Source organism: Eriocheir sinensis, chromosome 5, assembly GCF_024679095.1.
Source record: "Eriocheir sinensis breed Jianghai 21 chromosome 5, ASM2467909v1, whole genome shotgun sequence".
Classification (NCBI taxonomy): Eukaryota; Metazoa; Arthropoda; class Malacostraca; order Decapoda; family Varunidae; genus Eriocheir; species Eriocheir sinensis.
In genome coordinates, this window is record NC_066513.1 from 21523615 (window position 1) to 21548957 (window position 25343).

General features: G+C 45.6%; 1 protein-coding gene across 6 annotated transcripts in view; it reads left to right on the forward strand.

The window, feature by feature from the left end:
* LOC126985209 (uncharacterized) overlaps window positions 1–25343 on the forward strand; it is a 25715-nt gene extending 372 nt beyond the window's left edge. For 2 of the 6 annotated variants that reach the window (XM_050839797.1, XM_050839808.1), the window contains exons 2-5: window positions 9525–10042; window positions 10459–10612; window positions 12171–12263; window positions 21130–25340. In XM_050839797.1, coding sequence (XP_050695754.1) covers window positions 9876–10042; window positions 10459–10612; window positions 12171–12263; window positions 21130–21735 — 1020 coding nt within the window. In that variant the 5' untranslated portion in view covers window positions 9525–9875 and the 3' untranslated portion in view covers window positions 21736–25340. Of the gene's footprint in view, window positions 1–352; window positions 438–8110; window positions 8137–9524; window positions 10050–10458; window positions 10613–12170; window positions 12264–21129 lie in introns of those variants that run through there. The other 4 variants (XM_050839819.1, XM_050839786.1, XM_050839823.1 and 1 more) reach the window with 4 other exon arrangements.

Sequence of the window (25343 nt, forward strand, 5' to 3'; positions counted from 1 at the left end):
TACCTGGTGACCCTTCCCGTAATGCCCCGCCTTTCTCCTCATTTTCTTACCTGTATTCATATTCACATGCTTAGAGGCAAATAGAGTTCATCCTTTACTCATATTCATCTCTCTCACCAATTATGTATATTCCTGTGTTCTCTACAACCATCCCAAATGCCTTTTTCTGTCTCTTCATCCCACTACCTGTGCGCTTATTCACCTGTTGAGACGTAATGGCTAGAACACTGTCACGTTGGTGTTCCCATTGGTATTCGGTTACGTCATAAGTGGGGTTCAACGGAATGTGCTAAGGACTTATTGACCGAATTCCACGCATCAGTGACAGTGGAAGTTGGATGCCAAAGAGCAATGGTACCGAAACGCGAGAACACGTGACCGGCTGTTCTGCCCACTCGCTTGCGCTACACGAGAATGGCAAACGTACTGGATGGAAGGTTATGCATTTTCCTTAATTTCTATAAATGACCACAGAAAAAAAGTGATTCAGTATGTGGAAAGCGGAGAAATTAATGGCGCGATCAACCACAATTCGAAGCTCGATTGAATACCGTCCACTCGCTGCGTTATACAAGAATGATAAACGCACTAGATAGAAGGCTTATACAGTTTCCTGAATCTCCTCAAGAGACCCCCAAAACAACAACAACAACAACAACAACAATAGGGTATGTGGAAAGCGGCAAAATTAATGACGCGATCAACCACAAAAAGATAAGAAGCTCAACTGACTGCCGTCCACTCGCTGCGTTATAGAAGAATGCTAAACGTACTAAATGCGAGGCTTATACATCTTCCTGAATCTCCATAAGTGACCACAGAAAAAAAAATCCAGTGCAAAGTAGGGAAGTAAATGGCGCGATGAGCCTCAGAATGATAAGTTCAATTGAATACCGTCCACTAGCTGCGTTACACAAGAATGATAAACGTAATAGGCGGAAGGCTTAGACACTTCCCTGAATCTTCTAAAGTGAGCATAGAAAAAAAGTGATTCAGTATGTGCAAAGCGGGGAAATTAATGGTTCCTTCAACCACAAAAAGATAAGAAGCTCAACTGACTACCGTCCACTCGCTGCGTTACACAAGAATGGTAAACGTACTGGATGGAAGGTCTTTTTACTTTCATTAATCTCCATAAGTGACCACAGAAAAGAACCGGTATGTGCAAAGTGGCGAAGTAAATGTCGCGATCAACCACTGAGTGATAAGAGGCTCAACTCAAAACGTTTACCGGAGTACCAACTAAAGAAAAATTGTTCCGTTATGCGCCAAGGGAAGAGCAAATGACGAAAGCACACCGATAATTAGGCTTCAATATATTCCTTCAGTCACATAATAATCAACACAACAAACACTAAAAGAATCACATAGCGAAATCAAACTCACATGCTCCATTCATCTGAGGGGCCTCATAACTCACACCTCTTTGCACTACTACAAAATCAAGTTGTAAATATGACTGCGAATGATAAAGAGGAACAGTGAAATCCTTTGTTCCGTAGTCGTCCAAGAATCTCATGTGTGGGAAGAGAATAAGCACTTAGACAAAGGTAATAAACGTGAGAGGTAGAAGGAGGAATAGGCGTGGGAGAAAATGCTCAGCAGCTGTGCAATAGCAAGGAATGTCTTGCGAGAAAACAATAAATGCGGGTGTCGGATGTTACTGGGACAGAGTAGGCGTGAAACAGCAGGAAAAGAAAACGAGTGTAGGTGTGGGAAGTTGATTGAGCGTTCCAGGATGATAGACCTTTTAGAATCAGGCGCTGTGGGTGGAAGGCAATCAAAGAGTGTGACTGTGGAAATGTTAAAGAGTTAGGTGGAATATGGAGGTCCGGGTTAAGTGTTTCTGTGTAGGTGTGTGTCATTATTATTATTATTATTATTATTATTATTACTATTATTATTAGTGGTAGTAGTAGTGGTAGTAGTAGTAGTAGTAGTAGAGGCAATACAGGTTCTCTTACTGTGTCTATTCCCATCAAGCTTAAAACAAAATTGCCGTGTTTATTCCCCCTTAATTCATACAGTTTTCTTACATTACGGAAAGACAGCGAGGGAGAGCACTGTAATCCGTTTGCCGTTAAAAGTCCCTTCACCTTTATGATCGCAAATCCAAACAGGAATAACTTGTTCTTCTAATCTCTTAACTCTCACACCTACGCATTCCCCCAATCCTCCTCCTCTTCCTCTTTCTCCTATTATCCCTCCTCCCACGCTCCTTCTGTTCATTATTTCCTTTACCCTCCTATCTCTCTCCCGCTTTCCCTGCCCCCTCTTCCTCCTCCTCCTCCTCCGCTCATCCTTGGCTGCCTTCCTTCGACCCCTTGTACACATTCTAAGCGCTTCACACGTCAGCTGATGCACCTCTCCTCCACCCACACCTGCATTCTTACGCCCACACCTCCATTCTCTCTCTCTCTCTCTCTCTCTCTCTCTCTCTCTCTCTCTCTCTCTCTCTCTCTCTCTCTCACTCAAGCGTCTTTTCTTATTAGTCTTTACGTATTACCTAATTAATCTTCATAATGTATAGTTATCCTTATAATTACAGAATTTACTGAGGGTTAGGTATTATGCTCCTTTGTGTTTTTGTTTGTATTTCTTTGTCTTCGTATTTGTATATGTAATAAAAAAATATATGCTTGCAGTTATGTGTGGTCGTAAAATACAAATGTTTTCCTTGTTTATCTCAAAGAAGTTCGTTATCTCCTGCTGTGATGAGTGATTCCTTCCTTTTAACTAAGAGCCCTTTGGAATACAAGTTATGGCTCTGAATCACTCCTTTCAGTGTATCATAACTAGATCAGCAACCAATAAAGAGCTCCTGGGAATAACAATGCTACAAAATTAACAGCTGGTGGATTAGGTCTGGCATACACAGTTGTGCTTGATGGAGTACTTGATGATCTGCACTCCACCCTAACATGACCCTGGTGAGGGGAGGGGGGGAGCAGGTGACAAAAATGAAAGGTGAAAAAACATATTCGAAAGAGAGAGTGAGAGTGAGAGAGGATGTTCAGTCTTCTCTCCACCCACGCGGATCCCAACGACACGTGCTGGGCTGTGGGTGGAGGTGGAGGAGGAGGAAGAGGTGGAGGAGGGGACGGGATGAGGGAAGGGGAGTAGGAGAGGGAGAGAGTGGAGAGGGGGAGGAAAAGAGATGGGAGGGGGTGTAGGAGAGGAGGGATGCGGGGGCGGGTGTAGCCATGCTCTGCTTTTGAGGAGAAATGTCAAAGTTCAAGGTCACGGTTTTGTTGCCTTAATTGTGGTACACCTGCCTACACCTGAGCCTGCCTTGCCGGCCCATAGACAGTGTTGCTGCCATGCTACACACCTGTTCGATCACACCCATAGGTTACCTGGGACTAAATAGGGAGATGTAGGGAGTTGATACCGTGAACAGCTGGATGCGCGGACGGACCTGCGCACGCACCTGTCTAGTGGATTTGTTGTACTTTTCGTGGTTCCTATGTGACTGAAGTTCCTCGTAGGTTCATATATCACAATTTCAGTGTTGATGAGGCATAATAATCCGATAAGAAGAGAAAACGTGCACGTATTTTTTTCTTCATATCTTGAGACGCTTCGAGACTTTAAATTGGTCACGTGATACAAACGTTTATCTTATGGTATATGTATACGCATCTGTGTGTATCTGTGCGGCATTTTCGTGTGTCTGCGTGGCCTACGGAGGCATTCGGAAACGTTTGTTGTGCGCATGCGCGTGAGTGCCGCATGTGCGTGGGCGTGTACGTGAACGTTTCCGACACGTACACGGAGATCTCAAGTGCCTTACGAGTGCCGGTCCCCTCCTAACACCCCCCTCCCTAGCGTGATCCCCCTATCCCCTCCCCTTCTCCCCCACGTCCTTCCCTCCTTTTCTTATCATGCCTCCCCTTTGCCTCCCCTCATCTCTTCACATCTCCAACTCTACCCCACATCCTGTTATCTCCCCTTCTCCTCCCACCTCCTCCCTTCCTCACCCCCTGTATATACCACCTCCCTCCAAGCGCCTCCCGCCCCTTCCACTCCGCCTCCCTTTCTCCCTCCCTCGCCCTCCCTCTTCCCTCGTCTCCTGGTCCACTGAACTCGCCGATTGACATGAAAGTAATGACCGAGTGACGAGAGGAACTTTGTGACGACTGGAAGAAGTGTAAAACGGGGACCAACTGATGCACAGACGCCGAGAGAGAGAGAGAGAGAGAGAGAGAGAGAGAGAGAGAGAGAGAGAGAGAGAGAGAGAGAGAGAGAGAGAGAGAGAGAGAGAGAGAGAGAGAGAGAGAGAGAGAGAGAGAGAGAGAGAGAGTGGTGGGTGGGTGGGTGGGTGGTGGTGTAAAGATGCTGAATGAATCAAAGGGAGGCAAAGTCACCACCTGGCTGGTACTGACTGGCAGGGCGGAGGTGGAGGATGCCCAGGAGCGCCCTACTCCACCCTCACCTTCACCTCGATCACTAGGGACAGGGAGGCGGCAGCAGGGGCGTGAGAGAGAGAGAGAGAGAGAGAGAGAGAGAGAGAGAGAGAGAGAGAGAGAGAGAGAGAGAGAGAAAGGGAGGCCGCCGGAGTTGTAAGGAGCCTCTTCCCAGCTTGCTAAAGGCACCGGAGCCCAGAATCTAAATCCCTGTCCTCGGCATGCGACCCGAGGAGCGATAACTTCACAGCCTCGCCCTGACACAGCCCCCACAGCCGCCACAGCCGCCAACCACCGCCACGGCCACCACCACAGCCTCCACCACCCTCGCCATCTTCACTCATATTGGTGAATGAGGTGTACTCTTGCCGTCTGTTGAACATTTGAATAATTACATAAAGTGACACGCGCGCACACGAAAACCCACGTACACACGGAACATGCGCAGAGAGAGGCGGAGCGGCGGCTGGCGGGGAGGGGGGAGGAGAGAGAGAGAGAGAGAGAGAGAGAGAGAGAGAGAGAGAGAGAGAGAGAGAGAGAGAGAGAGAGAGAGAGAGAGAGAGAGAGAGAGAGAGAGTAGGGGGCGGGGTTGGGGTGTGGTGGTGGTGGTGGCGGTGGAGTCTAACCCTTTCACTTATCTTTACCACAAAACGCGAGGTGGAGAAGAGAGAGAGAGAGAGAGAGAGAGAGAGAGAGAGAGAGAGAGAGAGAGAGAGAGAGAGAGAGAGAGAGAGAGAGAGAGAGGAGAGCAGAGGAGAGGAGAGAGGAGGGAGGAAAGAGAGGGAAAAAGAGAGGAGGTAACATCTGGCCGGCTTCCTCCCCTCCCCCCCCCTCTCCGCCACCTACACCTACGCTATCTAAAGTTGAGGAGACCAAAGGATGCGAAGCGGAGGAGGAGGAAGAAGAAGAGGAGGAGGAGGAGGACGACGACGAGGACGAAGAAGAGAAGGAGGAATGGGAAGGAATGGGAGAGAAAGGGGGAAAATGAGACAGAGAGAGAGAGAGAGAGAGAGAGTCTTACTAACAGTGGCTATGAGAAAGTGAGAAAAAAGAGTTAAAAAGTATGATACCAAAAAATAGAAAAATCTTGATATAATAGAAAGAAAAACGAGGAAAGAGAAAGAGAAAAGGTGAAATTAATAAAAGAGGGTCAATGGAGAGAGAGAGAGAGAGAGAGAGAGAGAGAGAGAGAGAGAGAGAGAGAGAGAGAGAGAGAGAGAGAGAGAGAGAGAGAATTACACCGTGAAATCGAAGGAAGAAGAATGTGAAGAGATCGAAGAAGGTAGAAAAGAAAGAAATTGTGTCAGACGAAGAGAAAATTTTCGAAAAAAAAAATTGTAACATCAGAATAAAATGAAAATAATGTGTTTAATAAATGAATCAACAATAACCAAAAAAATACTACATGAGAATGATGGAAAATAACGTACAATGAGAGTGAAGAGAAAAAAAATGGAGAGAGAGAGAGAGAGAGAGAGAGAGAGAGAGAGAGAGAGAGAGAGAGAGAGAGAGAGAGAGAGAGAGAGAGAGAGTACTATTGGATACACTGATATAGATTTAGATAACAACGATGGGCACTGATGACTAACACACACACACACACACACACACACACACACACACACATACATAATGAAGCAATCAGACACAAAACACAAACATATTCCCACGCATATAAACTAACAAACAAAAAGACACATAATTATCAAACCGAAAACATTAAGAAAGACATTTGCTCAACCCAACTCAAGTATAAGTACAGGAAAAACAAACAATCTCGGATTAAATCAAAATTAATAAAATACAGAAGCGCAAAAACAAGCTGAGGACGACATAACAGATCAACACCAAGCAAGAACGAAATAGAAGCGAACTAAAAACAATAGCAAAAACAAGTTAGTAAATGAAAATAAAAGTGAGTAAAAAAAAAACGAAAAAAAAAAGACGAAAAGACTAGTAGTACCAATTCCGAACCAAACAAAATCATGAAACACAGACAGAATAGGAACTGAGAGAAAAAAAATAGACCAAACTAAACCAAAGCAGACCAATACATGATGAAAACAGGAACAGTACCAAACGAACTCAGCCCAAACCTAAACCGAACTAAACCAAAGCCGAACACTACGATGAAGCAAAACAAGAGCATTAAGAAAACAAACCAAATAACCAAACAGAAGCAAAACAGAACAGAAACTACTCTCTCTCTCTCTCTCTCTCTCTCTCTCTCTCTCTCTCTCTCTCTCTCTCTCTCTCTCTCACACACACACACACACGTAAATACACACCCACCCACACCCCCACACACAAAAAATGAGAGCCATGAGTGAGTGAGTGAGTGAGTGAGTGATTTGGTTAAGGCGGCGGGGCGGCGATGACCTAGATTCTCGGACACCAAGATGGCCGCCCAGTCAATGACCTTGGTGGCGCGGTTCCCATGAAACCTCCGAGTTGGGTGCGCGAGAACGGGAGAGAGAGAGAGAGAGAGAGAGAGAGAGAGAGAGAGCGCCCCCTCCTCTCCATACTCCCCTCAATTCCCGCACTTCCCCCTCTCTCTCTACCTTCCTTTGCTTCCCCTCCTTCCCCTCTTCCTCCTCCTCCTTCTCTCCCTCCCTCCCTTCCCCAATCCCTATCCTGCCTGCCCTGCCTTGCCCTACTCTCTCTCTCTCTCTCTCTCTCTCTCTCTCTCTCTCTCTCCTCTCTTTTTTTACCCTTTTCTCCCTCCTTTTCCCCTCCTCTCAGTCCCTCACGTGCCCTCTTCCCCTTTATTTCCTCCTCCTCCTCCTCTTCCTCTTTCCCCTTCTGCTCCTCCCTATACTCACGATCACGCACACACGCATAACCCCCCCCACACCTCTCTCTCTCTCTCTCTCTCTCTCTCTCTCTCTCTCTCTCTCTCTCACACTCACACTCACAATCACATGCACTCACATGCACTCTCTCTCTCTCTCTCTCTCTCTCTCTCTCTCTCTCTCTCTCTCTCTCTCTCTCTCTCTCACACTCACACACACACACACACAATTTATGGACCAAATAAAGTATCCTCGTTATAAAAAGTAAATAAAAAATAGAAGAGATGACGAGACTCAAGGAGAGAGAGAGAGAGAGAGAGAGAGAGAGAGAGAGAGAGAGAGAGAGAGAGAGAGAGAGAGAGAGAGAGAGAGAGAGAGAGAGAGAGAGAGAGAGAGAGAGAGAGAGAGAGAGAGAAGAGAATTAGAGGTGCCAAAGAGAAGATGACAGGTGTAACCTCACGTGCCATTCTCTCTCTCTCTCTCTCTCTCTCTCTCTCTCTCTCTCTCTCTCTCTCTCTCTCACATACCTTGTACTATGTGCCTCTCCCTATTCTATCTTGTTTTCATCTTTTCTTTTCGCTCCCTCTTTTTCTTTCCTTCTTTCTTTCTTCTTCCTTCTTTCCCTTTCCTTCTCCATTCGTTCCTTCCTCTCTCCGTTATTCCGTCTCTTACTTTTTTCTCGCTTCCTTTCTCTGTTTTCTTTCTCCTTCTGCTTCTCACTTTTGTTCTCCCTTCCTTTTTTACTCCTTTCTCTTTCCGTCTCTCATCTTCTTACTCGCTGCCATCCTCTCTTTATCTTTCCATCTCTCACTTCCCTTCTACTTTCCTCCCTCCCTCTTGGCGTCTGCTACTCCTGCTATTTGTAATTATTTGCCTCTTGTTTTGGGGGGTGCGTCATGCTACCAGTCTGAAGATGAGGGACCTTTAAGTATGTGAAGGTCAGTAGAAATGATCCGATGACATAATATGATCCTATTTTTGTTGGGCCGTTTACTTAGTTTTTATAGTCTTATTTTCGTGATTATTCGTTTTCTTTAATGGACCGTCCTGTCAGCTGGTTAATGACGATGACTAGACACATCCACCGTTAATTTTCTTGTGACGTAACGGTTATTTTTGGGCTGCTTATTTTTTTTATGTTCTGACATTTTTTCCGTTCACTTATTTTTTCGTTTTCTTTTCTTTCCTTTCTTTCTTTTTATTATTTTCTTTCTTTCTTTTTCATTATTTTCTTTTTTCATTGTTATCATCATTCTTACTTATATAGGTTATTATTACTATTTCATTTCTTTCTCTTTCATTATTTCGTCTTTATTTTTTTTTACTCTCGTTTTATTTATTGGTCGAGGGCAAGAGGGACATGGAGGAGGAGTAGCTGGTATGTGTGTGTGTGTGTGTGTGTGTGTGTGTGTGTGTGTGTGTGTGTGTGTGTGTGTGTGTGTGTGTGTGTGTGTGTGTGTGTGTGTGTGTGTGTGTGTGTGTGTGTGTGTGTGTGTGTGTGTGTGTGTGTGTGTGTGTGTGTGTGTGTGTGTGTGTGTGTGTGTGTGTGTGTGTGTGTGTGTGTGTGTGTGTGTGTGTGTGTGTGTGTGTGTGTGTGTGTGTGTGTGTGTGTGTGTGTGTGTGTGTGTGTGTGTGTGTGTGTGTGTGTGTGTGTGTGTGTGTGAGCGGGCCTGTTGAGGGTCGTAACTGGTCGGTTTTATGGGTTTATTTCGGGGGCTAAAAATTTATTATGTGGTGGAAGGCGATCTTGTACCGGACACCATCTTGAACACTTGACAACTGTCTTGGCCGCTGACGAGCCTGGGTACGAACTGCTGTGTGCTGTGAATGAAGCGAGTGTCTGGTGAAGGAGGGAATATTACTGCTTTACTGAAGAACGTAACACGATATACTGGGACCCATCTTTAGAGCATGAGAAATCTTGAACGCTACACAAAGATTATATAGCTTTAAGCACTGCATGTATTTGTGAACGGAAAGAATAGTAACGATCTGGCAATACTAAAGCTAAAATTTGAAGTATAGTTTATATAAGTCGCCGATAAAAGATACACAAAGAATTTTTTATCGACATGTGTGTGTGTGTGTGTGTGTGTGTGTGTGTGTGTGTGTGTGTGTCCTGATATATGACACTAAGACTAACCTAAGTACGTCATGATTTGAGTGTTCTTGTCACGCTTCCATCCCTTCATACATTCCCTCTGCTCCTCTCTCCCTCCTCTTCTCCCTCTTCTATGCTGTCATTCCCATACCCAAAAGCCTATCCGCCACGTGACAACGCATGACGCAAGTATTACATCACAGTTCCTTATTTTTCCTCTCTCAGAAGCAGCAGCAGCAGAGCCAGGAGTGAGCAACCAGAGAAACCGTATAAGCACCATCAGGAGCATAAACATCAGCAAAATGTATTAAGCCAACACCATTAACGGCAGGGATGCATACATAATCACCGGGAAACAAAAACGATAGTACAGAATCTATATATAAATACGAGCTGTCGAACCTGTAAGAAAAGAGCAAGATTTTAGAGCAAGATTTAGAGCAAGATTATAGGTACGAGATTTGTACATACCTAAGCCTCCCAAAGAAAAACTCCTACATTAGCAAGCGGTCACTCAAGCTAACGTTCAAGAGGCGCAAAAGATCAAAGGCTACAAGTTGTGTCCTCGTCCTCAAGATGCCTCTGGACGTTCGGTTGTTCCACTCGGGCGTCGGGAATATGAAGAACATGTTTGACCAGAAGGTTGAGCAGCACAAACAGGCGCAACTCGAGAACCCTTTCAGCGAGTGGGAAGGCGCCGGCAGGGTGAGGAAGCTCTCCAAGGAGGACATTGGCTACGGCAGGTGGGATGTGGGTGGTTGTTGGCTTTCATCTTGTTTACGGGTGTGTGCAATGAAATGACCCTTTTTTTTACTTTTCTCTACCGTGTCCTCCGCTCATGTGTAATAATAGCTTCTCCTTCCCATGGCTATTAGTGGTGAGAGGCAAGTCAAGTAGCAGTGGGTATGTGACGAAATATCAAGGTACACCAAGGGAGTCTGTAGAAAATAACACCTTGCATAGCTTCAACTCCTCTTGAAAATACTTACTATACAATTCACCCTAACATTGATAAGGTGTTCAAAGCTGCTAATATATTCCCTCCTTTGGGTTTGTGTCGGACTGGATCCCTTTACCCAACGCTACACGATCACAACAATAGGGTTCTCGCAGTGACAGTGTTATCGAGGCTACTATTCTTTTCTCCTTCTCCTCTTAGGCCAGCCCCGGGGAGCAAGTCGGAGCAGCGGAGCCAGATAGCGCAGGCCCACGTCATGATGGAGATGCGCTACCTGTGTGACATGATCTGGGACTGCGCGGAGTTTCGGTGTCCCGACGGGCGGGCTGCGATCACCTTCGGCAGGCTCTTCAAGGTAACTGCTGTGGTCGTCTTGTTCTGACGGGGGTGGAAACACTGGTATATATCAAAACCTGTTATCTATAGTTTGATATTCTCGTAAACTTTGTTCCATAGTACACGATTGTTTAATTTGTACACGCATCAGTACTCCTGTTTCCACTTTATATATACTAGAATTATTGTGACAGTAGTTTCTTATCAATATTATGAGACGCCTTCTTTAACTTTCGCATAATGACATGTGTTAAAACGTGATGGATTCATGCTATTTCAGAGTGTACGTTTATTTTAGACTTTGTGGGTAAGAAAAAAAAATACTTCTATTTTAAATTCAGTAGTTAATAATGAGCCGTTATGGAGAAAAAGACGATTTTCTCCTCTTCTTTTCTCCTTTATACATCATTATTTCAATTATAATTATATTAAAACGATAAGAAAAAGCCCTAATTATCACATTTTCACTTTTCTTTTGATTTTTCCTTATCTTTCACTAGTCTTTTATTTCTACACTGAACCTAATCAAATATTTTTCCAACATTTTATTTTACTTTTCCCACCACATCGTGACACTTACAACCCTTATACTAAACATCTATGAAAAAATAGTAATTATATTTTCCCTTTTATTTCATTGTTTTCATCCTGCCCCGGATTTTCATTTCTACACTGAACCTAAGCAAACAATTTTTCCTGCATTTTGTTTTTTCCTTTTCTCCAAATATCTCTTCGTGACACTAATAACACACTTATAATCATACTAAATCTATATGATAAAACTAACGATTATATTTTCCCGTTTCTCTTTTCATTTTCTTTCATCCCGCACTGGCCATTCATTTCAATTTTCTTTTTCATTTCAAAATTATTTCATTTCCTATTTATTTTCTGCTTCATTTATATACTGCACCTCAGCAAACACTTTTCCTCCATTTTTTTTTACTTTCCTCCACCACCTCCTCGCGACACTTGACCTTTCTGCTGACCTATGACACAATGATGACCCCGTGACTTGACCCCTGACCTCAGCTGACCCATGAATCTCCCTCACCTGACGTTACCTCACACCTGTAGCATGACCTATGACTTCTGCCTCGCCTCACCCGACCCCCTGATGCTCCCACCCCCGCCTCACCTTTGACCTTCGACCCAGAGTGACCTGTTGCTCTTTCCAGTAGTGCGTGGGTGGTGGTGTGGGTGTTGGTGGTGGTGGGGGGAGGGGGGATGATGGTGGCGGTCTTCTATATTTCTTTACTTTGCTCTCTTTAATGTATCACTTATGTATCTATCTATCTTATATTACTCTCTTTAATATACCACATCTATCTCAAGTTTATCAGTCTGCATTTATTTACTGATCTATCTATCTATCTCTCTATCTATCCATCTATCTGTTCATCTACCTCTATATCTATGTATCTATCTTTCCTGATTCTCTTTTCGATACACGACATTTTTTTTTCAAGTTAATTATTATGCATTTATATACTTATTTATGTCTGTCTTTCTCTCTTTCTATCTGTCCGTCTGTCTGTGTCTATCAATCTATCTGTCTAATTATCTTTTCCTCGCAGCTGTACATCGCCATCTCGGACAAGGTCGTTGGCACCCTTCTGCGCGCCCGCAAACACGGCTTCGTCCACTTCGAGGGCGAGATGTTGTACCAGGTGAGCCGTGACTTGGGTACCTGGGCGTGGGCGTGTTTCCTTTGGTAATTATGTGGTATGTTCGACATGTGAGTTTGCCTTCATGCATTTTTTTATACGTATTTCTTTATATTTTTTTTGCTCCCATTTTAGTTCAGTTTGCTCTTCTTTTGTAATTGTGTATTTTATTTTTCCTTTGCATTTGGTTTCATGTTTCCTGTTTTTATACGTATTGCTGTAGGTTTTACTCCCTTTGCTTTGGTTTGCTTCTCTTTCTCTATTTTTTTTTTTATGTATTATTAAGAAGTCTACCAATAAGTTTATCACTGTCTTCTAAGTTTATGGTGCATTACCTATACCTAACTACTACTACTACTACTACTACTACTACTAAGAATAACAAAAAACAAATAACAATAATATAACCCACAAATGACAAAATCTGAAGGGCGAGAAAATCAACACTTCAAACGGAAAATGTTGGAAGGGAAACTGAACGAAAGATGATCGAGACTGGTGCAGGGAAGCAAGGAGGGAGGGAGGGAGAGGAGGGAGAGGAGGGGAAGAGAGGAGAGATGGAGGAAAGGGAGGTGAGGGGAATGAGGAAGGAAAGGGACAAGCCAGACGGAGGCGGTAGGGAGGGTGTGAGGAAGGAAGGAAAGAGCAGGGAGGGGAAGGAGGGAGGGAGCAAGGGAGGGAAGGGAAGGGGAGGGAGGGAAGTAAAGGTCAGAAGTATGACTTGTGACACTAAAACGTTAGCTTCGTCAGGGCGTGGGAAGTCTGAGGCCATTCATGGATAAGGGGGAGGGGAGGAGAGGGAGGAGGAGGAGAGGGGAAGAGAGTGGAGGAGACGGGAAGAGAGGGAAGGAAACGGGAAGAGAGGGGAGAAGAGGGTGGTAGGACATATCAGGAGGAGAGAGAGGGTTAGGAAAAGGAGAACAGGTTAGAAGACGGAAAACAGGTAGTTGTGTTAGAAGATGAGGATAGGTCAGGTTAAGTTAGGTCAGCAAGGGAAAGAGGGAGGAGGGGACTAGTTAAGTTAGGGAGGTGGATAGGTGTGTCTGAGGGTATGGGAGTCAGCTGGGTCAGGGGAAAGGGAGTAGGACACGAGGAAGGATAGGTCACGCCAACTGCGGATCCAGGCAACGCATTCTCACCCACACACAAGGTAAAGAGGAGATGAAAAGGTTGACAGTTGGAGACACACAGATTGCCACACTCCACCTGCAGGAACTGGAGTTAGAATGAAGAGTGTGATATAGAGGGCGAAGTAAAAGAAGGAAAATATCATAAATAATACATACAATAACGAAAATGAGGTAGATGAAATATAAAGAGAAAAATACGAATGGGAGGAGTAGATGAAGTAGGAGTAGTAGTAGTAGTAGAAGTTAGTGATGAGAAAGAGGAAGTGGAAGAAAAAAGGGGGAGGAGGAGGAGGAAGACTAGGAGGAAGTAGAATCTAGGGGAATAGGAAATGGGAAGGTCTCGATGTAACGAACTTTCTCTTAAAAATAAAACTAAAATCAACCATTAATCAACGTCATAATACAAAAATTCCTCCCGTTCTTGTGTTTTAATGTGGCGAGAACTATATGAGGGCGGGGCACAGAGAGAGAGAGAGAGAGAGAGAGAGAGAGAGAGAGAGAGAGAGAGAGAGAGAGAGAGAGAGAGAGAGAGAGAGAGAGAGAGAGAGAGAGAGAGAGAGAGAGAGAGAGAGTGAGAGAGAGAGAGAGGAGAGAGAGAGAGAGCAGGATGCGAGGGTGGTAAAAGACTTGCTATAAAAAAAAGGGACGAACCATTAACACAAATCTTGGGGTCTCGTGGGGCAGGTAATCAGGCGGCAGGTGAGTTGATTGCAATGAGGTAAATGACAGGTAGCGTGACGTGAGGCGAGCAGGTGATTCAAAGTGGCGGAGGAGGACAAGTGAAAGTGACCAGTGTGTGTGTGTGTGTGTGTGTGTGTGTGTTTCATTCATAAGCCAGTCGAGGGAGAGAGGGCGGGCGGCGTACTACTGTGTGTGTGTGTGTGTGTGTGTGTGTGTGAGAGAGAGAGAGAGAGAGAGAGAGAGAGAGAGAGAGAGAGAGAGAGAGAGAGAGAGAGAGAGAGAGAGAGAGAGAGAGAGAGAGAGAGAGAGAGAGAGAGAGAGAGTGGGCGGGTGTAGCAAAGACTCAAAATGTCAGAGAGTCCTGTGTTTCCCTCCTCTTCCTACCCATCCAGTCCTCGTCCTCCTCCTCCTCCTCCTCCTCCTACCCCGCCCTTCCTTTTCAACTCTTCCTCATCCTTCTGCTCCTTCATTCTCTTCCTCCTTCCATCTCTTTGTCAGCCCTTCCTCTTCCTTCTCTCACTTTGTACTATAATTCACAAAAAAATAGTTTTCTTGCTACTTTGTTACATTTCTAATCGTTTATCAAAATGCAAATCTCCCTTTTTCATCTCTTTCCTTTATCTTTGTTTATCGTCCTTTCTTCATCTATTTTTTTGCGTTTTAGAACAGTTCACTCAAAAAGTTTACATGCGACTTTTGTTTTGTTCTATTTGTTTCTTCAGCGATTATCATCTTATTCCTCTCCCTGCCCTTTTCCTTTCTTCTTTTTTGCCTTCCTGTGGCGTACTTTTCTTCGCTAACTTATTAATACGATTAATTTTACCCCCCGGAAGTTTAAATACTTCTTTGTTACCGCTTTTTTTTAGTAACTTATCCTGTTGTGAATGCCCGTTTTTTAGGATGAAGATTCAACTTAACTAACACCGTCTCATATTTTTGGGACCACCAAGTTTAATTATCTTAAGTACTTTCTCCTTAAACGTCCATGATCTTCAATTTTCTACTTTTAATATGGAATGAGGCTTTGAGTCTAAGGAGGCGGCGGCAAGGATTAACAATTGTATTTTAAACTTGCCGTGTAGGAGGAGGTCGAGGTGTCCTGCGCGTGACACATCTTGTCTCACGAAACGGAACAACTTGACGGGGACTTGGGGATAAATATAGCCGCCTCCCCCGCCTTCCTACCGCTATCAGACGCGCTCCTCACCCACCACTGAAGGGAGTGTTGCCATGTGATCACTTGACTTGATCTCACTAACACTCACTAACGCCCCAGTTCTGCCTTTACTGAAGTCTCCCTTCCAAAGACACATGCATATAACCGTTTTCTACCATGTTTAATAAGAGGCTGACGATGCTCATTAGTTAATCGTTACGTGAGTCCGTCCTTCCTTCCACCTATCTGTTGCTTCGGTTTTTAGAGGGCCGAGGAGCTGCTGGCCCGTTTTCGTTTTAGTCTCCCTTTCTCGGCGTCTCATTTTCTTTGCGTCTTCGTCCTCACCCTCTTCGGCCTTTTCGTAGTGTCGGGCCACAAGGAGCCACAAGGGCCAAGGAGGAGGAGGCGGAGAAGGAGGAGGAGGAGGAAGAGGCAGCCAGCACTGTACTTAATAGAGGAGAATTACCAGATACTCCGCGGATCCTCAAGGCTTAAGTGACTCGCTATCGTCCGCTGCAGGTGTTGGCGGGAGAACGGGGGGTGGGTGGGCGGACGAGAGAGAGAGAGAGAGAGAGAGAGAGAGAGAGAGAGAGAGAGAGAGAGAGAGAGAGAGAGAGAGAGAAAAGGGGGGGTGGGGGGGTTGTGACGGCCTGAATGAAGCACTCGTAGCCCCGGGAAGGGTCGGTGTCCGTGTCAGCAAAGGAATGAATGATGGGAAATTTTGCTTCCGCCGCTCCCGGACGAGACGCGCTGCCGCCCTCTTGCGTCAGCCGCGATAAACAACAGCGAGGATGAATATAATAGACGTTGTTGGCAGACGCTTCCACCCCTCACATCCACCATTTACAAAGGCCGAAAAGGAGATCATTCAGGTTGTAATGAGTGCTCTTTAGGTTCGTGGTGTAGAAGGAGGGGCAAACTATCACCAGAAGGGTCATAAAACTAGCCACGGAAATGCCCAAAACTCCTATGAAAGCCTATTCAAATATGTGTGATTGGCCGCCGAAATGTTTAAGAATATGACCCGATGACACCCAGGGATATTTGGCGACTACTGAGGAGCACCGACACTTCTCCGTGCTGGTAGAGATAATCAGAACTACAATATTTCTTAGACTGTGATCATAAAAAAACTAAAGAAAAATATAGAGACGAAACAACAACGGTGTGGATAAAGAAGTGGATAAAACGATATCTCTCAGAACTAACGATGTGGATATATATAGTGATTCCCAGGCGATTACTGATGATGGTACTCATGCCCCGCCGACGAACAGAAAGTAAAAATAAAGTCTACACAAAGCAACAACCGAAGGGATAAAACAAGGTCTCTCAGAGTTAACGAACAAAAGGGTAAAATAATGTTGATAAAAAATACGACAATTCACGAAATATCTCAGCAATATGAATGAATACTTTGACGGCATAGCGCCTCTAGACACCCAGAACCCAAGAAAATAAATGTAATGAGCACAAACAAATAATTGGATAGCATTACACATAATTCCTATATGTAGAATGGCAACTGAACAACACTTGAGACGTCGCAGCGTGAAAGAATGTACCCACGACAGGAAAAAAACAACGAAGACCACTAGGGATTAAAAGAACAATAAAGGTTCCAGGAATACCTAGCAATTATCTGAGAATGCTTAGCGCAGTGACAAAAAGGGGGGTGACCATAGCCCATAAAACACAAAAGAGAATTAACAAAGACAAAATCACACAATGCAAATAAGTACACGCACAAAAAAAGTGGAGGAAAATAATGAAAATAACCCATCGTATAATCCACAGAATACGATAATACTAATAATAATCTTGGGTGGTAATGAATGAACAATAAATCGATTCAGGAAGGAGACAATGAGATAAAAAAAGACCAGAATAATGAGACTAAAGCTTAATAAAACTACTCATAGGAAGGTTTTCATCAACACAAAACCACAAGGGGAGAAAAGGAGGAGCTGTGGAGAGGAGAGGAAGGGAGGGGAGGGGAAAAGAGGGGAGGGGAGGGGAAAGATCGAGGTGTGGGTGGGAGGAGGAGTAAGACGAGGTGGCAAGGAGGGGAAAGGGGGGAGGAAAGTTGGGGGAGTAAGGTGTGTGTGGAGGGGGAGTGAGGGAGTGGGCGGAGGGGTGGAGGTAACGATCGAACAACCGAGAGAGAGAGAGAGAGAGAGAGAGAGAGAGAGAGAGAGAGAGAGAGAGAGAGAGAGAGAGAGAGAGAGAGAGAGAGAGAGAGAGAGAGAGAGAGAGAGAGAGAGAGAGAGAGAGAGAGAGAGAGAGAGAGAGAGAGAGAGAGAGAGAGAGAGAATGTAGAAGCGTGCGTATGAGTGTATGTCATTTATGTGTATACAGCCATCCTTAGATCACAGCGCGGGATAAATGAAAGTATGTATGTATGAATGAATGTATGTATGAATGTATATATGTATGTATGAGTGTATGTGTGTGTGTGTGCAAGAGAGAGAGAGAGAGAGAGAGAGAGAGAGAGAGAGAGAGAGAGAGAGAGAGAGAGAGAGAGAGAGAGAGAGAGAGAGAGAGAGAGAGAGTGTGTGTGTGTGTGTGTGTGATGACCGTAGGGAAGTGATGACTCGGCGGACAAGTGATGAGAGGGAGGCTGACACACACGAGGGAGTGATGAAGTCATTGGGAGTGGCGGGGAGAGAAAATGGTGTCTGGATGGTGGTGGTGGTGGTGGTGGTGGTCACGACTAACGCTATGCCAAGGTATACGCAATCGTGATGGGGAAAAAAACAACATGTAATTTAGTGATGAAAAAAAAAAAAGCAGTAGGTGTGGATGGTGGGTGTTGATGGTGATGATGATGGTGATGGTGGTGTTGAATTGCTGTGAGTAGCTTTTGGGAAGGGATGTGGTGTTAATAACAGCTGTAGTAGTAGTAGTAGTAGTAGTAGTAGTAGTAGTAGTATCAAACATCATAGTTGTGACATGACCTATTGGTGTAGTATATTAACAGAATGAATGACATCAATGAAATAGCAAATAATCTAGTAGTAGTAGTAGTAGTAGTAGTAGTGAAGGCCATACCATTCATGCCCATTCATTCATCATTCATCACACCACCGCCTCCGCGTCCCTCCCTCTGCACGCGACCAAATTGTCCTCAGCAAAACGTACCCGACACTTGGGTTGCCGGCGAGGAACTAGGTCGACGAAGGGTGGTGGGAAGGACGGTGGTGCAAGAGGTGGAGGTGAAGGAGGAGGAGGGGGGCGAGGGAGAGGAGGAGGAGGGGGAGGAGGAGGAGAAGGAGGGAGAGGAGGAGGAGGGAGAGGAGGAGGAGAAAGAGGAGGGAGGGTCCACAGCAGGAGGGAGGGAGGAAGTGAAGGTGAGGGGCGAAGAGAGGAAGGGAAGGATGGTGTGTGTGTGTGTGTGTGTGTGTGTGTGTGTGTGTGTGTGTGTGTGTGTGTGTGTGTGTATCAGTGTGGGTGTGGGTGGGTGGGTGTCAGAGAAACGAGTGGATCTTCAAATCTCTCACTTCTGTACTCACACACAAACACACACACACACACACACACACACACACACACACCAGTCAGTCACTCCGTCAATGGGGGAGGCGTCTCGTAGCTTGCTTGCCACGATCATTAACACACAGGCTCGTGACTTCTCAGGGCGTCGTGTCAGGCAGGCAAGCGGGCGGGCGGGTTAGGACGAAACATGCTGGAGATTTTTCATATGCTCCGTGACACATTTCCGGCTCCCTGTACGCTCCCGTGATCAATACTCAGGTGGCCCGACATGCTGTGAGTGCCACCAGTCATTACTCGCGATGCTCACACGCTCCTCGCCTGCCGTAATGCTCTCGCTGCTAATTATGATCTATGCTGGGCGCCATTCTGTATACATGATTTTGTTTGATGGGGGCAATCAGGAATTTTGAGTATTAATTTTTGTTATATTTCTTCCTCTTATTTTGTTATCTATCTTGTTTATGAGTTATAGAAGCTAAGAGATCATTCATGTGCATTCGAAAATCCGTGAAGTAGGGCGAGAGGTCATTTAGCAGCCTTTTAGCACATTTTGAAGGAAGACTTAAGTAAAACCAACCTTCGCGGCCTTGACTCAACCCTCACCTCACGGCTTATTGTTACTCGACGTCCCCCTCGTGGCAACAGCGGGACCATTCGTGGCCCGCCGCAACAGTGACCGGTGCCCCACGAGTGACCTTGAACAGTGTAACTTTGCTCCGCCGGCGTGTCCCACCTCTGGCCCGGCCGTGACCCGCGCTCTCCTCAGGGCCGCCGCCGCCTTCCCGCCCACGAGAGCCTCCCAGCCAGGCCCCGCCGAGACCTGCGCCCCGCCGCGTCTCGGCCGGCGTGCCCCTCCCCACCGAGGCGAGGCGGCGTGGACGGGCCCGGCCAAAAATTTGGGTCACTGACAGAAGTGTTTTGGTAACAGCGGCGCTGAAAGGGAAATTCCCCCGCCACGCCGGCCACCGAGCACAGTGTTGCCAGCTGGCGGCGGGGCGGGAGACATTTATCCTTATGACGGTGTATCCTAAGGGAGTATTGGCGGATGGCGGCCCTCTCCCCTTTCCTCCTGCGTCTATCCCCGAGTGCACGTGTGTCGCCCGTGTCGGGACGTGTGGCAGCGAAAGGCAAGCCGGGCTGAGCTGCAGCGGCAGTGGCGGGCTGCAGCTAACCTGACGGAGCCGCATCATCGATACAACAACATTCGCTCTGGTGTCAGGAAGCGGCCACTCCTAACGCGGCCCTCCACACCCCCGCCCTTCCGCCCACGCCCCCGCCGCCCACTGCAGCCTTTATCCCGCCCATCCACCTTGAAACGTGTCCCGCCTCAAACTGTGGCAGGACGGGCGTGAGGATGGATATGTGGAGGTAAAGGATCGTGTCGGCTGGATATTTCTTGCTGAGGAGAAGCAGCAGGGCTGGAGGCCGCCGAGGTGGGGAGGGAGGGCATGGGATGGGGGAGGGGACGAGTGAAAGGATGGAAGGAAGGGGAAAAGGTAAAGGATGGAGGAGTGGGGAAAAGATGGAGAAGATGGTAAAGGAAGGAGGAAAATGACGAGGATGGAAAAGAATTGAGGGGGAGGGAATGACAGCTGGAGAGGCGGGAAGAAAACGGGAGGTGGAAGGTCGAGAGGACATGAAAGGAAGAAGGGAGGAAGAACGCCATCTTGGGAAGCACACCACTGAGTAAATATTGAATATCTCATCTCCAGCATATTCTTCTCCCTAATCCTAAAATCCTCACTATTATCGCTAAATTTCCCAGATCATCTGTGACATCATTCTTCCCTCATTCGTTTTCTCTCTTTACCCTTTGTTTGTTCTCATACATTGAAATAATATAATATATCACGAACGGTCATTTGTAAAAGAAATATCAAAATGTTGACATGCTAAAATCTAATCACAAAAAAGTTAAACATTTTAAACCCCCCAAACCCTCAGACAAATATTTGATACCTTTCTGATGCAGAGATCTTAGTTGGATGTCAGTTTTATTGACCGTGTCGCTTACCTCACTACAAGGGTATCAGTGTCTGAGGGTGGGCATGGTTACTGATGTTAGGTTAAGTTAGACTAGACCAAGTAACTTTTGGTTCGGTGGGCAAACATGAATACAAAGGCAAATTAAGTTAATGTGATAAATCAGATAACGCAGGCTGCCAGGCACAGATGACTAAGTGGGCGAGACTAGAAGAGCTCAAACGAACATGTTTATTTTTATTTTCAACTGAACGTTTTTGACTCCCTTCTTCACTGAACACGTCTGACTCCTTTTTTTTATCTGAAAATGCTTGGGTTTCGTTTTTCTTAACTGAACGTATCTGACTCTCCTCTCTTCGTTGAACGTGACTGAATCTTCTCTTTTCTTCATTGCACGTGTCTGACTGGTTTGATTCCTTCCCAGCGGCGTGACGACGACAAGGTGATCGAGCTGAAGCGGTCCATCAACACCATCAGGGCGAGGTTCGGCCAGAAGACGGGTGTGGTGGGCGGCGGCGAGGTGGAGCCATGGGGCACCGTGGAAGACAAGGAAGAAGTCTCGCAAAGCTCCATCGTCAGGAGGAACTCGACGCCCGGAGGCACGCAGCGGCAGGCGCCCCTGGCAGAGGGTCCCAGCGTCAGGCGACACTCGATGCCTCACTCTTCCAGGTCCCTTACGGCCTCCCCGGAGCGGCGGGTGGAAAGGACTATCTCACTGGAGGACAAGAAGACAGCTGAGGACTGCGGGGCGGAGGGCGCGTCCCTGCCATGCCATGGCATCACCATCACCTGCGATGACACGTCCGATGACCTCATCGAGAAGCTCCACACCGAGATCGAGAAAAACTGCCACCTGCTGGACCCTGACCTTGACGCCATGCGGGGAAGGAGATCACGCTCCGCCACGCCGACGCCCATGGACACTATCCTTGAGGACGGGGTAGACAAGGCGCGGGAGGCCAAGCAGCGGGTGGCGGCAGCGGCCACGCCACGTGTCGAGGCACCAAACGAAACCAGTGAGTCCTCGTAATGCCCACGAGGCAAGGCGACTGCCAGGTAAAGATAGCTTAAGTTAGTGTTAAGGTGACGAGTGTCTTATCTATAAAGTAACCTTTAGAAGCTAGACGGATAACACGTGTAGGGGGCCATCACTCTCTTACTGAGGTTAATCTTTCAAAACAATGCCATAAGGAACCACTGGTACAAAAGTATAAATAAAAAGATGAAACTATTACGTAGACTTATATAGCACTGTGCCTATAAACATCCCGGGCATTGGTCACCTTAGCAAGATGATACCAGTGATGGCCGGTGTCCCTCGCCTCCCACTGCTGCGTAATCTTAAGTTTCCTCCCCAGGTGCACTTAAGCCTGATGGCGGCCGGTACATCCTGCCTTCCCTGCCATGCATCATAAAGCTACGCTGATGATGCTTAGTGCCACGCGTAGCTTTGATGGTTGAGCGGCGACAGATACTGATAAGACGTGGAAAAAAGTGACAGGATTAGTCATATGTGTCGGAGTTGTTTGTGAGTCTGTTTTAGGGCTTCATAAATGATCCGTGATGGCCTGCAGTGCATAGAATCTCTGGGTGTCTGTTTGAGCTGTTGTGGAGGCTAAGGTAGGGCGGAACTTGGATTAGAACACCGGATTTGGTGATAGGAATTTGATATGTGGCACTGGTGGAGGCTTATGGTCGTCGAGGTAACAGATTAGCTTCGGATGTTGCTAATAAACTTTATATACCGTCTTGTCACCTCGGCCGGGGTTGGGATAGCGGTGGTCACATTTATCTTTACTTTTGTTGAGTGTTCTCCTTGAAGTGGCGGCCAGTGACTCGCGGCTTCATGTCCCACCTGTCCGTCTCCTTCCCCTCGCCGCGGAAACTTGTATATTCTGCTGTTGTTACTGTAATGACGGTGTAGAGAAAGTGGACGCCGCTCTATAAAAGAATGAAAGTATGATGCAGCAAAGACTTTCAATGAGCCTTTTTTTTTCTATTTGTATTAGAAGAGTCATCACATATTACCGCGATTTTCGTTACTTGTGATTGTTTATTGTATATCGAAAATCGGGAACGACTCACCAAAACAAAAACAAAAAATAAAATAATAGATCTAACATGCTTTAGCTTTGCATGTATTTTGCTTGTGCTTGAAGTGCTAAGTCACCATTACATTCTCTTTCACTATCTTTTTGGTGTCTTATGAGAATCAATCACATTCACTAAGACAAACCGTAAGAATCATGAACTATTAAGTGTCTGAAGCTCATGGCATATCCGCTTTTACAGGAGTGTTTTAAGTCAAGGTTTATTAAAGTCTCACGGCTTGGCTTTGCGTAGGCGTGACGGCCGAGAGTCTATTTGGGAAGCAACACAAACTCTTTCCTTAGGTCTGAAAAATCGCTTGTGCCGAGCTTCATCGGATACATGTTTTAATCGTGAAAGAAAGAGGTAAAGTGTACATGCCTCAGTTAAAACACATACACACACACACACACACACACACACACACACACACACACACACACACACACACACGAGTTCACCCCTCACCTTCGCCCTCCTCGCCGCTCACATATAACCTTTGACACGGACTCCTTGTGCTGACCCCTGACTGACCTCTATCATTACCCGCTGCCGTCTATGACCTCTCTGCCTCAAGCCGCGGGCACCGTCCTCACCCTTTCACCCTTGACCAACGCTGACTCGCAACCTTTCGCCTGTACAATGAGTGAGGTGTCCGGTATCCTCATGTTACCCTCACCCACGCCATCTTTATAGTTTTGTAATGCCCAAACACTCACCTTTCTCCTACTTTCGTTTCGTGTCCTCATTGGAATGCTGTGTGTCATTGAACTGCTTATCGTTAGTGTCCATTTATACAAAGATCAATGTGTCCACTTTATAGTTTCCTTTCCTTTCACTCTCTCCACCCATGCATCTTCCCGCTCCACCGTCTTCCTTTAACTTCTCTGTATGTACATTCGGCTCCCTAAGCTTTAATTTGCATATATACAAAGGTTAAAGTCTTCCCTTCTCTTATCCTATCCTCCCATGCACTGATATTGTTCTACAGTGTTCCCATACTGAGCGTTTTCGTCAATCATTATGTGTTGTTTTATATTTTCTACCTATGGCTTATGGTAAGTCGGTGTCCTTAAAACAAAGAGCAAAGTGTCTATAGTGTTTCCTCTTGTCCTCTCCACCCACGCACCTCTACTGTTCCATACGTCCTAGTACTGAGCCTCATCATTCGTTCAGATCGTGTTCTTCCTGATTCTTCCGGTTCCTATATATAAAAATAGAGGTCATTGCGTTTCTCATCCTGTCCTCCCACCAAGTTTTATTGCTCCTAATACCGAGAGTTTTATTGACTCATTTTATGCTGTTTTCTATTTTCTACCTTCGATTTACTTATCACAGATGATCATATGTGCAAAGATCAAAGTTTCTGGGATTATCTTTTCTTATTCTTTCCACCCACGCGTCTTCAGAGCCTCATAATGCCTTAATACTCTACCATTCCCTTCTATTACGTCACCCTCTTCTTCTCGACACAGTTTTTACTTTCGACGTTTCAATCATCAGTGTTCATACAGTCCCTGGAACTCGTTTATCTTCTACACTTGTGCCTCATTAAGTGGGGGATGTGCAATAAAGGTGGGAATGGAAAATGGGTGGGTGGTGAAGAAAGCACTGAGGTAATGTGGGTGTGCTGATATAATGAAAAAGGACAAAATACGATGAAAAGGTTATGTCAAAAGTTTTAAGAAGAGAAAATTAAAAAGATGTAAAAAATACCTGTATATTGTAAAGAATTATGAATTGAAGATAAAAGAGACTACGAAGATGTATGTATGTTGAAAGAAGCAAAATACAAGAAACTGAGAAAAATGATGTCACATGATTTTATTGAAGAACAAGGACAGACTGTGGAATACTTCGACACAGTAGGGAAATGTGTGGAAGAATGGGGAATGAATGTGGGAGATACAAGAGATGAGGTTTAATACTCAGTAACAGTAATAGACAATTTTTAAGGCAGAATATGGTAACTTCTTTTTAAACTAAAACCTCTTGACTGACTTCATATTTCAATAGACTGCAATGAATAGGTGTGCACTCACGGACGATTGGTGGCTGTTGGCATTGTCGGGATCTACGGTGGTGGCAGGTGAGTGCACAGTGAAGCCGACTGTACTAGGCGTTCTCTGTTTACAGTGTTTTCTTCATCTTTCCCAAGGCAAGCTGAAAGAAAAAAAATGTAGATTGTCTCAAGTTATATACGATGAAAACGTAATGAAAATCAACCTACCTCTTTTTATCTGTCTGTCTGTCTGTCGGTCAGTCCGTCTGTGTCTGTTTGCCTATCTGCATGGGTCTGTTAATCTAGCTGTCTGTCTGTTTGTCTCTTAACTTATATATCTCTATCTATTTAAAAAAAAAGGCAATGAAGACTATAAATCACAAAATGTTCTCGGTTACCCTTGCAATAAGTAAGCTGGCCCCAGCTTCTGTTACACGGGCGTCGCAAGGAAAACGAATGTAAGCGATCCATTTTATGGGAAACTCAGCAGATTTACCTTTCTTGTAGGGGGTACCTTTGAAAATTACACCAGCAGATGCATTTTACCG